At 33.6% G+C, this 18,949-nt stretch overlaps 1 protein-coding gene across 4 annotated transcripts in view; it reads right to left on the bottom strand.

Moving 5' to 3' along the window:
- Nucleotides 1–9,127: 9,127 nt before the first annotated feature.
- LOC110455319 (membrane metallo-endopeptidase-like 1) overlaps nt 9,128–18,949 on the bottom strand; it is a 36,869-nt gene continuing 27,047 nt past the window's right edge. For all 4 annotated transcript variants that reach the window (XM_021505395.1, XM_021505396.1, XM_021505398.1 and 1 more), the window contains 10 exons: nt 18,038–18,136; nt 16,989–17,066; nt 16,636–16,739; nt 14,980–15,038; nt 14,486–14,537; nt 13,657–13,724; nt 12,392–12,522; nt 11,295–11,456; nt 10,854–10,930; nt 9,128–9,978 (listed from right to left, as the gene is read on the bottom strand). In XM_021505395.1, coding sequence (XP_021361070.1) covers nt 9,879–9,978; nt 10,854–10,930; nt 11,295–11,456; nt 12,392–12,522; nt 13,657–13,724; nt 14,486–14,537; nt 14,980–15,038; nt 16,636–16,739; nt 16,989–17,066; nt 18,038–18,136 — 930 coding nt within the window. In that variant the 3' untranslated portion in view covers nt 9,128–9,878. The remainder of the gene's footprint in view (nt 9,979–10,853; nt 10,931–11,294; nt 11,457–12,391; nt 12,523–13,656; nt 13,725–14,485; nt 14,538–14,979; nt 15,039–16,635; nt 16,740–16,988; nt 17,067–18,037; nt 18,137–18,949) is intronic.

Raw genomic sequence — 18,949 nt, 5'->3', positions numbered from 1 at the left:
ACCAGATGAGATAATCAATTTAGCAACATTAGCAGCAAAGAACAAACAGCTAGGGTGCTAGGGTCAGACCAGTTCAAAGACGGTATAGTTAGATAAAGGCACAAAAAAGTAGGAAAACGTCAAACCCCTTCCAATTACTTTGTTAACTGAAGAAATAGAATTTAACATAAAAAATGCTCATATAACAGAAGGGCAATGACGTTGTAATAGATTGACAGGAAAGTGTCTTATTTATATAAGAACGTCTATTAAACAGAATGATAATTTTTTGACAAAGTTAACACCAATATAAACATTCTGATTGTATCGTATCGTTATTGAATCTGAGAGGCTCGAAGGGCCGATCACTGTTTAGGAAGACGGAATATATTTCCTTTGAAAAGTCGAATAGACCAATTTTCACGGATTTTAAACGGTTTTTGGAAGCAGCTATGCTCTTTTGGGAAATTATCTATCACACGAAGACAAGATTTTATTACATGTATTCCAAAAGGGATGTATTGAAAGATTGTTTCTCAATATTGCAGTTGATTAAGAAGGTTACATGTTTTGAGTAAATGAAAAAAAATATTTTGCAATGCACTGGTAAAAAAGAATTTTATTACAACAGGAATAAGGAATTTAATATGGAGGGTCACCACTAGAAAGGAATACATTTTTTATTTGGCGGGGTGGGGCTGAATTTTTTAACTTAGTTTTCTGATATTTTTCATGTCGCCAATCAATAACAACTATTGCTCCTTAATTATGGGAAGGTCGTGACGTGCAGGCATCCCAAAGGGGTTTCGAATCCCTTAGAATGCATAATTCATGCCTTTCCTGTTCCATATTGGAAACGAAAATATCAAATAAGTGTGGTAATGAAATATTTAAATAATAACACAACATATTAACAGTTTAAGGTAAAACAACAATGAACTGAACATTTTTATTTTTAAGTTTTATCCAATGTGACGCCATATATTCAATATGACTACATCTAAGATATGATACCATCCTAGTTGTCTTGCAGCACTTGATTCGGGAAAAGTCACCCACAACGTTTAAATACATATCAACATGTAGGCCTAATCGTATATGTTATATCTGACCCACTTCTTCACGTCAGCATTTTAGGCTCTTTGCATGTACAAACCACCCATTATTTATTCATTTATATGCACAGTGAGATGCGTATCTTCTTGCTAAATGTATAATGGTGATAGTATGTCTTTCTTGTTTATCAATTATAACAAATGCTAGTATCCATATGTTATAAAGCGCTTTAGAGTTTTGTTTGTTTGTGTTTTACGTTCTATTAACAGCTATGGTCATTTAAAGGACGTGCCAAGTTTTGGCGGGGTGGAGGAAAGCCAGAGTTCTGGGAGAAAAACCTACGACCTACGGCCAGTACCTGGCGACTACCCCACGAAGGTCTCGAACCCACGACCCAATGGTGGAGGGCTAGTGGTAGCAGATTGTCAGACGCCTTAACCACTTGGCCACCGCGGCCCCTTAGAATAAAGGGGCGCTTTGGATCAATTTTACAATTTATGTAAATGTTGTTTATTATTATTATCTGTTTTAGTGCCCTGATGCTGTACGTGTGTGGGGTTCAATATTGTGTTACTTACCCTATCTTGGAACTGACGAGGAGGTAATAACATAGTTGTATATATGATTTGAACAGACGTTGAATAACAAACTGTGTGAATATTTTTTCATGCAATGTTTTCGTGATGCACATTAATGATAGGTTCGTTTGATTTGCGAATTCAAACCATCAGTTTATTTATCTTTATGGTCAAAGAGATATGAAAGCTTTACTTTTTTCTTGTAAATATATGCAATGATAGCGGTCTGACAACGCATAATGTACTGATATACTTACCTCTTATTAGCGATAATTGCAAAGGTTTACCAGAAGATAATTTTAAGAATCAGTACCAAAGTACATACTCTTTATTTATTGAAACGTCTTGAAAGACCTATCTTAGTCACCCTATCGCACTCAGATGGCCCAGATTCATGATACACTGTACACAATTCAATATGATATTTTTAAAACTTGTTTCTGTATAACCATACGAAATGAAATATTTTCCCTTTGATTAAAAGAGGGAATCATTACAGAAGACCATTGATGGACGTCTATGCAAAGCACTTTTAAGAGAACGATTAAGTAACGTAAGTAAAACGTTTTAAATCATAACAAAATTAATTGTTGAAAACATAAGGCCTGGTGTTTTCATTGAGGTTCGAGTGGTTTATCGATTTCAATATCGATTATTTTACAAATGTAGTATTTGAAACTTATGCTGACGCCTGAATTAACAAGAACAAGTCTGTTACACATGATTCAAGAAATTGAGAAAAAAGCGTCATGCAATTATGCTTTGCCTTTATAATCAATTAAATTTTATTATTGAATTACAGACACCTCATCTAAAAATTGTATCGACACTAATGAGGAAATCGTGCCTCTGTAGAGCGTTTAACAATGGTTTTATCCGGTACATGGACTGCATTGGTCACGAGTTTTGTTATCGATCCCCAGAGAACTCGTGTCCAGGAAGTTATCACTATTAAACGGATTCAGGTATTTTATGAATTGATGTCGATGTGTGAAATTGATTTCCAACTCCTCTTCAATATTTATTTTGAGGCCTAGTTGAAATATTGATGGAGTCGCGTGATTTATAATAACCATGAGGAAATGAAGGACGTATATCATGCCTGTTAATCTTACATTTATTAATGTGTGTAATATTTTAAACATTTTATCAAATGCGTATACGTTTATATGATCTCGTCAACGAAATAAAAAATATTTAGAAACAATACACGAGAAAACAAAATGGTAATGTACAGGCTAGATAAAATAGCATCACTGACAGGGTAACTAAAAACTACAACCCAATATCCACACGGATGATGCTGTCATCGAGGCACATGTTACAACACGCACGATAAGTTAAGAGCCAGTATTCTGAAACCAATCTCGTGCTCCATCTCAAATTCTTTGCATTTGATACCGTCGCGAATCAACGCATTTCTGTGTGTGAGAATAAGAACAAAGCAAGTCTTGATATCCCTAAACTGGTTAAGTCTACATTATATATATTGTGTTCAACGTGACGTCGTGTCATGATAACATGACTATTGACTCAATTATGACGTCATATTTGTGATATTTCACGAGGAAATCACAAAAAGGCCACATTGGATATTAACTTAATGTTAAGTTGTTTCTGTTCACAAAACTGGTGATATGAACATTACATTTGTAGAACTAACTAGCTTCGTCTATTGATGCTATTTCGTAACTTTTTTCGTAATCGCTTCGTTGATTGGTTCGTATTATACTCTGTCCACATTTTTGGGAGACGCTTTGTTAACCAGGCGACGATATGTACTTGAGTCATCTGGAGTATTAAATAAGGATTCCGAACCAGATTGAGCATTCTTTATTGTATCATATTACACAATTTTCCGTACTAACAGCGGTTCATTCCTGTAGATTCAATATCCAAGCAGTATGTCTAGACGATGTAATTTGTTTTATTCTTATCAAAGATTAAATTGTTCAAGGAATATGAAAAAGATTGGAGAAGATATTTCCCGATCCTTCGTCTGCACATTCAAATACAATGTACCAGTTTGAAAGTGATTTTATTTCAATCACAACACTGCTTGTCCCTCGGATATTAATTCTTCTGAATTTGAAATTAAACGAATAACACTCTCCGTACGTTTCCTGTCTCGACATGTTGATAGATCTGTTTTCCCGGATTTGACAATTAATTCCATGACGTGTGTTACATTTACTGCAGGAAACGCTTTTTAAATATCGGTTTCTGATCCAGAATTATGAGAGTTTTAGCGACTTTCATTTGTTTTCTGTTTCGACTCTAATGTCGCCTCACTTCCTCTTGTCAGTCAATTTCGACTCTAATGTCTCTTTAATCCCTGTCGGTGTCTGATGAAGCCTTATTTCTTATTTTTGTGTGTCTTTATCATTTCTTAGTTTCAATTTAGTCCTCGTTTGTTGACGTTACGGATTAATTAATCACGCCATGTATAATTAAGCTTTTGAATAATAAATTGCTTAAATAGAAATCAAAGTAGCACAGCGGGTAACAAACACAGATAATACTGATGTTGTTTTCGATTGAAACATGTCGAAAAAAATAAACGACATTAACATATAAGATGTCCTGATGCTGCATTACATCAATGTTTCGTGTGGTGGTTTCTTTTATTTATCAGTCATGGTTTCACATTCGTCGGTAACAACATAAACGACCGCAAGGTAGTATTTCATTGTATTTTAAGTTTATGCACTTTCCGTCCTGTCACGTAACAACGAAAAGAATACGTGAGTAAATATAGTCGCCGTATGGTGACTTTTAATGTTATTTACAAACAAATAATCAACAAATATGACAAAAGCAAACATATGAGAAATACAGCATGGCATTATTCTATATTAAAATTTAAACAAATACATCAGTTGCTGAACGTACGCTTGAATGGGGCTTGTTATACTCCGTCACTAAATCAATATGTCAAACATATGAAAATAGCACATGAAACATACGACTGATCTATCTTTCCTCCACTACTTCTCTGCTTTTACGATTTCTTATACTTATGATATATTTATATCAATACATAATAAGGCTTTTATATATCAATACATAATAAGGCTTTTACCGATTATAATAAATCCCCTAGGGTTGGTGAGTTAACCGTACCTGATGATAATCAATCATAAAGTGTATTAACGATGACGCAACAGAAGGATTTTTTTTTTTGACCACAATACACTGATTTTATGAATATAACGTATTTTGTACATGTACCATATTTTACACTGCATTTCCCCAACTCTACCAACTTCCCCTGTAATTTATTCACGTCGCTATCCCTAAGCTATAGTTGATAATGTTGGTTATGATAAAAGGTAACAAATGTATAAGTGTATTAACACTTGTCTTTGTCTCCAATTCATTTATGTATAATCATATTTGTATTATGTATTACGGTTTAAACTAACCGTACCTGACGGACTGGTTAGGAAATAGTAGCCAGATGATGTTACACCTCTTAATACACCCATGAAGATAACGGCCAACCAAATAGTTCTCCGGTAGACTTATTGCTTTGATTAAACTATCTAACAATTACAGAAAATGAATAAAATTGTGTCATTTGTAGATTTCATAGCGGTGTTCAATATAGTAGTGCACGCCAATGTTTGACTACGTACTTATATGTTTGTCTTAATTCGATTCAAATATTCTGTAATCACATTTTAGACATTTTTAGACAATTTTGTTTTGATGACATTTCCAATAACCTCACTATTAAAATATCGGCATTTCATTGAGTTTTACAGGACACTGGCTATGTGCTCTTGTGACATTTCCAATACCCTCACTATTAAAATATCAGCATTTCATTGAGTGTTACATGACACTGGCTATGTGCTCTTGTGACATTTCCAATAACCTCACAATTAAAATATCAGCATTTCATTGAGTTTTACATGACACTGGCTATGTGCTCTTGTGACATTTCCAATACCCTCACTATTAAAATATCGGCATTTCATTGAGTGTTACAGGACACTGGCTATGTGCTCTTGTGACATTTCCAATAACCTCACTATTAAAATATCGGCATTTCATTGAGTGTTACATGACACTTGCGTAGGAGCTGGTGTATTACTAATGCTACTGTCATTATAATGTAGGTTTCATTACAACCGAGTTTCGTCTTTTTATGACCGAAGCATTGTCACCATTGCCAGTAATTATTGCTGTGCGCGTATAACTACCGTTTACTGCATTGATTGTTTCTGAATTCTGGTTAATTCACATTGAGAATATTCCTAACCTGACATTACCGGTTTCATTTCGACATGCCCATGAATTTGATATCCTGTATAATAGGCTTTTAGTGATAAATTATTCTCACAAAGTTGAATTATTTGTCATTATCTAACGATTATTACAATAGTGATAATACCATACTTCTCGATTATTAAATATATTGCCCAGTTAAATTGATTTTGTACCATTATCAACAGAAAATCAATTTTATAATGGTACATTTGTATTTGGATTAAAATCATGAGAATATTTTATGTATCTGGAATGAATTGGCTCTGAAAAATTCTAAAAAGATTTATGCAATTAATCATTTCATCTCTAAATATTTGAACATTTGAAGATGATTCCGTAAAAGACAAAGACATATAAAGCAATACTTAAAGTTCGACGTAATAACAGTACAGGAACAAAACTAAGTTCCTTTCCAGATGGGGCTAGGCTAATAAACATATCATTGAGACGGAAGAGTCTGTCGATGGGGAATATCTATCATGACAGAAATGACATTTGATATACTAAAATGAATAAAACTCAATGTTAAACTAAAGAAATCCGCATTGGAAAGTTGAGAAATAACAACAGATTTTAGATAGAAAAAAAGCGGAATGTCAGCAATGTGTAGATATTTGGACAAGAAAACAAGCATTTAACGGCGAAACGAAGTATATCAATTAAGATACAGTTGTTGTAAATTAATATAAGGTCTGAGAATGGTGGAATTTTAAAGTAAGTTAATAAAAAGTTTATGGTTCACTTTTTAAGTAACTTTATATAAGTTCTGAGAATAGTGGGTTTGTACATGTAGTAACTTTAAATAAGGTCTGGGAATAATTGTTTTTTTAGTAAATGAAAAAGAGTTTGGGATTTGCGGATAATAAAACCTTGGTACGGAAGCTGTATTCAATCTTTAGAAAAAAACATTATATAGATACCTTCTTTAAGAAATATGTGCATTCATTTATAATTCGTTTCGCTTTTTCCCCATTGACATTTTTCAGTGTTGTGTGTCATATATAAACAAGGAATTTATTATTTCCTAAAAACTCAAACAAATAACTATGATATAATAAATTGGTTATTCTTTTGAGAAAGTACATCATGGCGGCACCTTTTAACATTTTTGTTACTATTGTTGCATAGACTGACGTTTCAAGGTTTTCATGATCACGCACTTTACATGGGCCGTAATTAGGAGTCACAGGGGTTTTAGTCTGTTTTAGATGTTTAGTACTAGATGCTATAATTGTTTGTATACTGGTCTGGATGTGTTACAGAGACAAATTCGAGGAGGTGATTTGAGTTCGAAGACGACAAATCGTTGAAGTACACATTCTCATTCCCAAACTAATCTAATATATGAAGTACACTGCCACGGTAACCCCTAGGCCGAAGGATATTACTGTCTGGTCGCCTGTGATCGCACTATAGCTTTAGTTCATGAACCACGTAGACTCAATTAGACAAAGATACTCCTCATTATACAATTCAATCACCTACTGGGTTCCGATGGCCTGGGTGGAAGCCACATCAATTTAGACACTAGTCAGAATGATTTTTGTCTCAAAGCTTACATAAGACTTAGGGTCATGATTCACTCTTTGTATTTCATTGCGAGTAAAGTAAGACAGTGAATTTATCAAACAAACAATCTCTGCTATGGTTGTGATAATGTACGTTTTCAATAAAAGATGTGTACTTTCAAATAAGCTTTAGCCTTAGATTTATCTTTTTATTTCCTTGTTTCATGCCTTCCTATTTTCATCGTTTCCTAACTTTGGTTTTCTCTCCATGCTGTTCATTTTTTATTTACAGAACTTGCTTTTAAAAGGTGTTTCTTATTCCAAATCCAAGTGTTTAACCAGATTTTAAACACATGTGTTTCATTCACCTATACATGTGTGTTTCTTTCACCTGTACACGTGTTTCTTTCACCTGTACACGTGTGTTTGTTTCCCCTGTACACGTGTAATTCTTTCACCTGTACATGTGTGTTTCTTTTACCTGTACATGTATGTTTCTCCCACCTGTACATGTATGTTTCTCTCACCTGTACACATGTGTTTCTTTCACCTGTACATGTATGTTTCTTTCACCTGTACATGTATGTTTCTGTCACCTGTACATGTATGTTTTTTTCACCTGTACACGTGTTTCTTTCACCTGTACTTGCTTGTTTCTTTCACCTGTAAACATGTGTTTCTTTCACCTTTACATATACGTGTCTTTCACCTGTACATTTGTGTTTCTTTTACCTGTACATGTATGTTTCTTTCACCTGTACACGTATGTTTCTTTCACCTAATCATGTATGTATCTTTCACCTGTACATGTGTGTTTCTTTCTCCTGTACATGTGTGTTGCTTTCACCTGTACATGTGTGTTTCTTTCACCTGTACACGTGTGTTTCTTTCACCTGTACTTGTTTGTTTCTTTCACCTGTAAACATGTGTTTCTTTCACCTTAACATGAACGTGTCTTTCACCTGCACATATGTGTTTCTTTTACCTGTACATGTATGTTTCTCTCACCTGTACATGGGTTTTTTATTCACCTGTACACGTGTGTGTCTTTCATCTGTACATGTGTGTTTCTTTCACATGTACATGTATGTTACTTTCACTTGTACATGTGTGTTTCTTTCACCCGTACATGTATGTTTCTTTCACCTGTACACGTGTTTCTTTCACCTGTACATGTGTTTCTTTCACCTGTACATGTATATTTCTGTCACCTGTACATGTATGTTTTTTCACCTGTACACGTATGTTTCTTTCACCTGTATATGTGTTTCTTTCACCTGTACATGTATGTTTCTTTCACCTGTACACGTATGTTTCTTTCATCTGTATATGTGTGTTTATTTAAGCTGTACATGTATGTTTCTTTCCCCTGTACACGTGTGTTTCTGTCACCTGTACACGTGTGTTTCTTTCACCTGTACACGTATGTTTCTTTTGCCTGTACACGTATGTTTCTTTCATCTGTATATGTGTGTTTATTCAAGCTGTACATGTATGTTTCTTTCCCCTGTACACGTGTGTTTCTTTCACCTGTACATGTGTGTTTCTTTCACCTGAACACGTATGTTTCTTTCACCTGTATATGTGTGTTTCCTTCACCTGTACATGTGTGTTTCTGTCACCTGTACACATGTGATACTTTCACCTGTACATTTGTGTTTGTTATGGTCATCGATTTTGGCTAGATACATGCCAATTGACTGTGAACAAAATCAAACATTGTTACATGTATACGATTTAGATATAATTTATTGTCATCATTTAAAAACATTTCACGGACGGACATTACAAATTATATGTTTACACCCATCCATTTCAACATTTTTTACAATGGATTATGTACAGGCTTAATATTTCCTAGAAATCATCTTACAATTACCACAATACACACAAGGGTAACACAGAAGTAGGAACACAACACAATGACACGGACGATTGGAATTATTCATTGTTTTTAAAATCATTCTGTTTTGGATATTGTCATACAACTGATAATAGCCACCTAAGCGTTTGGATAACACAAACACCTAACATTGATCTCCCTCTCGAATCCCGATGCACAGTTTTGGCAGTATATGTACACTACAGTGGGTATGCATTGTATTACCTACTGGAGGATTTATCAAAAGTTTAACTAATCAATAGGTACTCTCTTACAAGTATTTACGTATATTTACTTCGTATATATAGGCAAAAATATTATTATTCCCATTGAAGTCCAATCAGGATAATCTTCAGAAAACATATTTATATTACGGCATTTATAATGTTTATTATTTTCACGACTGTTATAATGCGTTTCATCGTGCTTATAATGACTTCAATAATCATAATTATAAAGTTAATAACTTCCTCTCGTGTAGGGATAGACTATTTTTGACAAAATGTTGCCATGTCAGCATGGTATCTACCAGACGACACAATGCTGTCATGGTAACCACAGTTATACTAGACGACGCTATGGAGTGACGACAGCCTCTGTCTACCATATGACGCACTTGTTGACAGGATTCATGGGACTGCCGACAGGACAGCTGAAAGCCTCTGCAAAGTCGTGGTTGTTCGATGTTGGACCATTCGCTCTGTTCAACGAAAGGAAATTGAGAACTCACTAATAGTACAGACAAAGTTTCAAATTAATTGAAGAAATTGAAATACATGTCAATAAGGGATAAAGTCACAGCTCTAACTAATTGGTACGTGACTATCAGGTATATGTTGAAAGATGATATTCCTGTAATAGTGTACAGTTATTAAACAAAGCATTATTTTCAATGTTTGTTTAACAATATTTTGTATCAGTTGATTTTGTTTGATTTCCAACTGAATGATCAGATAACTGTAATCACGGATAATTACATATTTTCAGTTTTTCTTAAAAAAAAAATCAGGTTCATTTTAAAAACAAAGAAAATATCATTGTTATGATTGTATTTACCTTACAAGAGTAAGACATATGGTACACGCTACCATGACAGATTATAATACTCCATATTATTGTTAGATTAAGGTATATTAAATAAATGGACATTTTCATGGAGGGTTGCTTTATTCAATGTTAGCGTTGTATTCGTACCTTTGAAATTTGTCTAAAATGAAATAACGAGTCCAAATGACCATTCAGAAATATTTTCATAAAAATGGAATTAATTCTGTGTCTAAGAAGACTCTACTGTAGCTACATATGTAGTAGAGGTATGAGTAAGGACACTTGGACAGTGGATCTAGCAATAGTAATAGTCAGTATCTAAACTGTGGCACATTTGCCTTAATTGTTGCTACTGCACATGTAAGCAAGTAAATTGTGGCACAGTAGCCTAATATAGCTAATGTACACGATCTATTTTAGCTAGTGTCGTAGGGTCGAGAAGCATTTAGCTATTACAGTGTTAACGTATATTACTATTTAACTACCATAATGAATAATTCTTTTCAGTGTGAAGGATCAAAGACATACCTTGACTTTACGTCGCTGTGAACATCAACCCGAATTCTCCTGAGTGCCTCTTCTGGTCTAATTATCCCACACCACACCTAACATAGGAAAGTAACATCGTCAGAATATAGGATGAACAATGGAAGTAACTATTATCGAAAACAAAAATGTTGTATCCATCTTCAACTGCCAGTATTTTAACGAATCTGTTATTGAACGGCATAGCTGAATTTGAATGTGACTAGCATGGTATTTGTCTCCATCAGCTTCAATTATTGTACAAGACGCTTTTTACACTTTTTTCTTTGGTGAGTTGACGTGCATTTATTTTCAATTCAAAGGTAAAATATAGCATTATATTATATTATAATTGTTGATTTTAATATTTCCCACGCCGGTTTATTGTAATTTACATCCCCATTGTTACACATCTATATACCATATTAAATGTAGAATACTTACATGTGCAGCGTTTAAGAAGAAAAGCTGGTTTGGAGTGTACTCTAATCCCGGAAGCTTAGGTTCCTCTCCGTTCTCCTTGACCCAATTCCGGTACGCCCGGAAGCTCTCCTTAAGGCCACCATTGTCAGCAATGTTCTCTCCGAGCGTAAGTTTTCCATTTAACTGTAAAACATATGGCAGCACAGGCATCAATTAGCTCTATCCTGTCTAGCACACTTCCACCATAATATTTGGTTTATAGATATCAGATACAAAAGGAAATAATTAAACTGACAGAACCTGTACAATCATCTAAATATATTAAACGGTTTTACACATATTGTTACCATTAATTTTATCTTTAAGAACCGTTCACTTTGCAATGATAATCTTCCTTCATTTAAATATGAATTACATTACAAAGGTAAAGGTCATGTGATTGTTTCTTATTATTTCTAGACGCTCCAAATAAACATTTGACTTTTTACAACGGACAGACGTGCATTCTTACCTATGATGTACAAGTCGTATTACATAGTGTACAATAATCATATACACCTATCTATGCATTAACTTTGGATTTGTATTTCATTCCAATGTTTTTTATACTTCCTATTTGTTTTATTTCATTATTTATGCAAACACACGTTAATTCACTGTTGTCGACGTCATACCATTAGTCTACGACTACTATTGAAACGTTGTATATTACATGTTGCATATTTTGAACGCAGCATTGTAAAGACAAATACATAACTGAGAGATGAGGCAATACAACTGTGATTTAATACGGTTTGTAACACGCTTTTTCGATGTTTTGTGTTAACTGTCTACCAAGTGATAGATCGGGGGAAAAATAAGAGCAGATTTTGATGACATCATACACAAAGTACTACTTATTTACTTATAACTACCTATTTCTCAAAATAGTAACCATCTGTCACATTGAAATAATCGTCTAAAGCCACGTCTTTTGACATTGGAAATTCAAGCATTGCTCTCGATTTTAAAAGAGATGACATGGAAGAATTGCCGACGACTAGCGAAACCCTAAATAAGACACAAACCAATCTATTATCTAGTCCAATCCTTAATTGTCCACGCGAAAACAATCTCACCTTTTGATTGGCTGCCTCCACGGTATAGCCACCGTACTGTTTCACCATACAATCCGCCTTGGTTTTAAAATTAGTGATAGAAGAGTTTGTCCACCAGGCGTTCAGTTTTCCTGTTTTATCGTATCTTCGACCTAAACAGTTAATAATCAAGGTTTTGGTTTGGTTGTATACTGTTTAACGTTCTATTAATAGCTGAGGTCATTTACAGTGGAGCATTTTTTAATAGAATGTTCCGATTTTAAACACATTCGTGATAACTACTTCCGAGTCCTGGATATGAAAACACTTTTCAGTTCCGTGGATTCGAAGGCATTATTTAACTATTTGAAAGACATCGGTCTATTTTATAGACTCTGATGTCTTTAAACCAACCTTATCATTTTTTACGTTATATATATATCGCATATTCCATATCATCTATTCGTTATCTCTTTTATTATTGTAACCCCCTTTAATTATTCTTTATTATCTACACATACAATGCGAATACTTTTAAAATGAACCATTTTATCTGATTTTATCTTCGCTATTCACATGTTTGTTAAAAAAATAAAAAAATAAAATAAATCACCATGGCCCTAAATGACCACAGCCGTCGATGGGCCGTTAAACATAAACAAACAAACAAACAAACATTTAAGGACGCAGTATCAAGGGAACACGGTAAACATATATATATATATTGTATTCATCACTGCTCAACAAGTACAAAGAAAGATCTCGATACTAAAAGACAAAAACATAACATGGGTTTCATTTACAAGCATCATATTGAGTCTTCATATTAACCTTTTTTATATGCAATTCGTGACCGAAAACAGCACCCACTGCGATAACATAAAATGGTCGATATTTGTTGAAACTATTATTAAGGATCACCGTCCCGCTGCAGGCAAACCACTTCTGTTTTGCTGTGTATTTTTTCGTATATACAGTTATCGCCCTTTAATTTCATTTTTGATAGAACTATATCACCATTGGGCAAATAATATCTGTAGATAAGGTAAACAATCTGAGCTCCAGGTTCAGAGTCCTGGTGAGGCCATGCTGAATTTTTACACACAAAATACTGTTGTTTATTATTTCTATTCGGAAATGATTTATTAAATGTATAGTTATGACAGGAAAAAAAGAGAGTTTCAAATGCATATTTACAGTTTTTGCAATGCCATAAGGATTCTTCAGTTAACAAAAGAGAGCGATTGAAACCAAATTATTTCGCATTCAATTGACGATTCGTTTGTTACAGTAACGGAGAAACCCACCATTGTCGTCAAATCCGTGAGTGATCTCATGACCAATGACGTAACCAATACCGCCGTAGTTCAGGTATCTGGGGAGACAAGAGACCAGGTCATGTTAAACGGATGTCTTCAATAGTTCATACATTTCTATATAAAGCAACGTATGTGATAGCAAATCATAGTGATAAAGGTATGTAATGGTGTGTAAATAGTTATCGTTTAATATAACTAAATACGGAGATGTATGTACGTACTTGTGACCTACATGTAAGCAAATACTCATCTTAAACATTTGTTTCGAAAACGTGAATTAGCTCGTCATTAGATAAGAACTCGTGTCATTGCATACTATCTATAACGAATTTGTTGACTACAGATCCATGTGGTATGTAGCCGTTGTAGGAATTTCAAAGTCCAACTTTCGCCCTCCATCGGTAAAATCCTTCTTAGCCCCGTTATAATTTTGCCCTACACATTTAATTACTTTACCCTTAATCGTGTTAACAACTGTTCGCTTTAACGATACATTCACCATCATTAAGGAGGGAGAGAAAAAAGGTGAAAATAAACTACAGCGAAATAATTTCGGCATATACAAATCATTCATTTTGATAAGGTAAATCAAACATGTAATTGTATGTTTACTATATATATATTTGTATGTATCCATTTGTAAATATAGTTATTATCCATATATGCATAATTAACAAATATGTTTATTATGTATATTAATTAATAATATGGATGTTACTAAACTATATTTTACAGTATTTTAAAAACAATATATACGTACATAAAACACTCTATATAAGTACATTAAGCCCCATTTATAAATTCAATAGTCGCTTACTGTGGGTAATCCTTGTGGTAAAACGGTGGCTGTAGAATGCCAGCTGGAAACGCTACGAATCAGCAATAAAAACGGTAAATTAGATCAGTATATATACACATCCAAACGGTAAATTAGATCAGTATTCAAATATTAAATATCTATACACATTCAAACGGTTATAGAACTGGACTTAATATATGTATATTGTGTATTAGTTACAATAGTTAACACGTTTTTATTCAGCAATATATCATACACCTTGTCATTTTGTGGACGGTACACATGTGTTAACAAGTCCATGTCACCATTCCTATAACAAGACGATTAATATCCCTGTAAGATATATAAATTTCTGAAACATTGAAATATATTGGTGTATTGTATAACTATAAAGTATATTGAAACTTGTATACGTTTATCGAAAAATTGCCATTATTCTTCCTTATAAGATTGTCTCAGACACTAAAAATATCAATAAGGTTCAACTGGGATGGCCTACTGTAATGACATACTTATCTGGTTCCTGGGAGGGTTGTAGAAAGCATTCACTGTAGCAGGATCTGTCTCCCACCTGTACAACACATAGAAGCCATTAACATCCGTCAACAATACCAATGAAGCTTACCATTGTTTTACTTAGCAGCTTAAACTCCTTCAACTAATGCTTTGGTACTTTTTTATTTATACGCATAGACATTTAGTATAAAGCGTTTAACACAATCATTATCTACCATTCTCTCTCTCAATGTGACTAGCATCATTTCTCCCATACATTAAACATTTTCTCCACTCGATTAAGTTATATAATAACCATACAACCACCATATGTACATACAGCACTATATCACCCTTAGTTATAGTACTTGATATGAAACCCAAATGTCCTGGTTTTGGTTTGGTGTTATGGGGGAATAAAGATGTTCAACTTGTGCCCAGATTTTCCTTCGAATGGGTTGAAACTTATTCGCTTGAATGGATATAACAAACAGTTCAAGTAAGGGCATTAGTGTTACATGTAAGCAAGTTTCTGTTCCCCATAAACCAGATATGTTTCCCGAGGCGAGGCTAGAAACACACATATATATATGTATCGATATTATTTTCAAATGCAGTACTCCATCGGCAATTTTGAGAGAAAAAAAAGGTTATTGAAAGCCTTATCTACTGTTCTAATGTCGTCTGCGTTCTTCTCTAGTACTAAATAAAATTCGGTGGTAGGTCAGTTTAGTACAAACTCTGACAACCTCTCATCTAAAGTTTTCGGTTCTTTCCGTGAGGGAGCTACGGAAACAACCGATATCACTATCCATGAATATCCTTTAAATCTACCACGGACATTTTATGCATTTGTCAAAGAGGTATCAAAAAGACTGCAAAACAGCTTTTATAGATACATATAAAATTTTCACGAGAACGAAGTCACCATGTAACCTTGTATTATGATTAGGGGAACCCGCTTATGTCTTACTTCCCCTCGCTTTCACAAAAAACATTTTGTTCACTCCTGGTTCACCTTCTGACTGGGAAATACACTTTCTAGCATGACTATGTATAAAAGCAAGTTCATTCAAAAAGTAATGTCACGTTACATATTTTGACGGAGTCGATCAATGAACGCTTTCATATGTTTATATGTTTATAATATATAAATGATAAAGTATCACTGCCACTTTACTTATTACATTAGATTTTTAGGTTGGAAGCATACATATTGATGTATGTACAAACATAATACATCCTCAACACACACGCAGGCATACACGCATAGGGAGATATTAGCCAGGTGGCATAGGACTAGTAGTAAGCGCCTGATAAGGCAGCTCCTGCAAATCCTCAAAAATGGTATTGACTAATGTATATGCTAATTGTATTAATTGTATATCTGTGTACTGTAAAGCGCTTTAGAGTGACTATGTTAGCTAGAAAGGGTGTTATATCAAATGTTGTATATTGTTATTATTATAATTGTAAACAGTTTTTTATTTAAATATTCCAGTACATTTCATACTTTCATTGCCGTGGTAAAATCTTTCTTGGACCATAAAATAGTCTATAATCAAATACTTTATACGAAATTTATCTGTGCACAAGTCATCAGAATTTGGGAGCATTTCAAAGGAAAATGTACATCAAATATAAACAATACCTTTACGATATTATTATCTTACTTTTGTCTGTCGACCTTCTGTCTCAGCTTCCTAAGACCATAGTATACAGAATTCACCCTTGAATTTAGGGTGTTATTAAAATAGGCACTTGCGGTCACTGTGTACTGAAACAAAAATAAAACTTGTTATTGATATACTGTCAACACTCACAGTCTATCACGCCATTTTTTTTCAATTCACAACAATCAATGCAGGTTAAAGTAGACTTTGCTTCGTAACACATTGACAATATAAAATAATGGTATAACTACGAGCTTTTTTACTTTAAAAATGTCTCAGTGCATAAAAAAAAAAACAATTCCTCATCAATCATATGCTTATGTAGCAGACTTTTTCTGTTTAATTTTACTTACATTTTCGTAACGTTCATTAAGGAAGCTATCGTCCATTACATCATCTGGGTAACCTATTCGGGGTATAATGGCCTTCAACTGTCAGGTAGAAAAGACATAGCAGCACTGTTAGTAATTTTCCTATATTTTAACAGGACGATGCAAAAACTAAACAAAGAAAACATTTGCTTCACCATAGAAAGATGGACGTAACACACAGGTGACTGTACCTTTAAGATTTGGTAATAAATACAGCATGCCAAAATTAATTGCACTGCACCGAACAGCTGTTTCGTCCTTCTAGGAACTGTTTTGTTTTGATTTGGGGTTTTTTGTTTTGTTTTTTTGTTTTTTGTATTGTTTAACGGGCTATCGACAATTGTCGTCATTTAGGGCAAAAAATAATGTAAAAAGAGACATTCACGAAAATAAACACATCAAACCAAAAAGGTAATAGCTTGAAATATGTAAAGGATTAAAGAATTACATCAATATCGAACAAATTGGTTGTACAATATATCATATTGAAAAGACCAATAGAGTGTAAATAGTCAAATATTAATTGCACAGAAACTGTATCGAATAATATTTTCATAGACGGTACATCATAAAATTTGTCACGTATTTCTTTGACAAATTAATGTCATGCCACAATGTATGTGAAGGTTTCTTTTTGATTACAAAAAAAAAAAAGTTTCTTAACTTTCAATACGATACACCACTGTGTTTTAGCTGTAATAACGTTATATGCATTTGAAGTGAACTGCTTGTGCATATAGTTTTCAATGACATATATATTAAACAAAACTTCACAAACTCCAAGTCGTTACTACATGTACAGTATTTAAGTTGTCTGAAGCTATACACTCATTAATAAATCCAAAACACAAATAACATAAATATATGTAAAACAACTATATTTTTACATTTAAACCAACTTAATTCACTTTGGATCAGATGTATCGTAACGTTCACATTTTTATATGACAGCGATTTAACAAGGAACTAATCAATGCTGCAGTGATTGTCTTGTTGCGGTTACGTTTGAGCTTAACGATACAGTGACCTACCTTATCGATGGCAACAACTTTTGTAGCTTGATCCATCCAGGCATTCTCAGACAACAATCCCTTCATAGCTACACGAAGGTTGGATATCATCTGTAATGCCTATAACATACAGGGAATAACAATATATAACGTACAGGGAATAAAAGATGATAGTAACACACTAACACACGGGTTATTCTCTCTTTATCATTTGAGTATAGAGACAGTATGTCATAAAGATGGATAACACTGCATCAAACAGCTGTTCCGTTCTTCTAGGACTTGTTGGTATACTAGGGCCAAACATGTTTGAAATCCAAATTGTCTTAACTATTGTTGTAACAGAGAGGCAGGTGTATAGTGAATACAAACTTAAAACGTTAAGCGCATTAAAGCATTGGAAAAACAGCGTGTAAAAAAATACAATAAACAATTAGAATAATAGAAAAAGGAAATGTATGATGTGTAGTAAATAAATCTAAAGTAAATAGATAAAAATGTAGTAAATAAATGCCTACATTTTACAATGAATAATGTTCAATACTGCACAGTGAATAAAAGAGTAAAATACACAGCGAATAAATGCAAAAAATGAAAGGTTAACAAATGCCTTCAATACACTTTAAATGAAGTCTATATAGGACAGTAAATAAGGGCATCAGTAACACATAGAAAACCTTTGGTATTGTTGTCATCAATTATATCACACGTTATTCTTTTCTTTTCTAATACATTTTTTTGTTGTGTTCGGTTCCAATCCAAAAATTATTGCATGACGGGTTATTGCTTCATAACTGTTTTCAAATTGTAACATCATTATAAAATTTTGAAATTACCTTCAAAAACTCGAATATTGGTGTATTGTATAACCATAAAACGAATAACACGTTTTCAGGAACTTGATATCAAATACGATAATACTTCTAGTGCTTA

The sequence above is a fragment of the Mizuhopecten yessoensis genome, unplaced genomic scaffold (genome assembly GCF_002113885.1).
Source record: "Mizuhopecten yessoensis strain PY_sf001 unplaced genomic scaffold, ASM211388v2 scaffold8195, whole genome shotgun sequence".
In the NCBI taxonomy this organism is placed as follows: domain Eukaryota; kingdom Metazoa; phylum Mollusca; class Bivalvia; order Pectinida; family Pectinidae; genus Mizuhopecten; species Mizuhopecten yessoensis.
The sequence above is the reverse complement of the archived record's forward strand: the minus strand, read 5'-3'. Positions and strand labels throughout refer to the sequence as shown.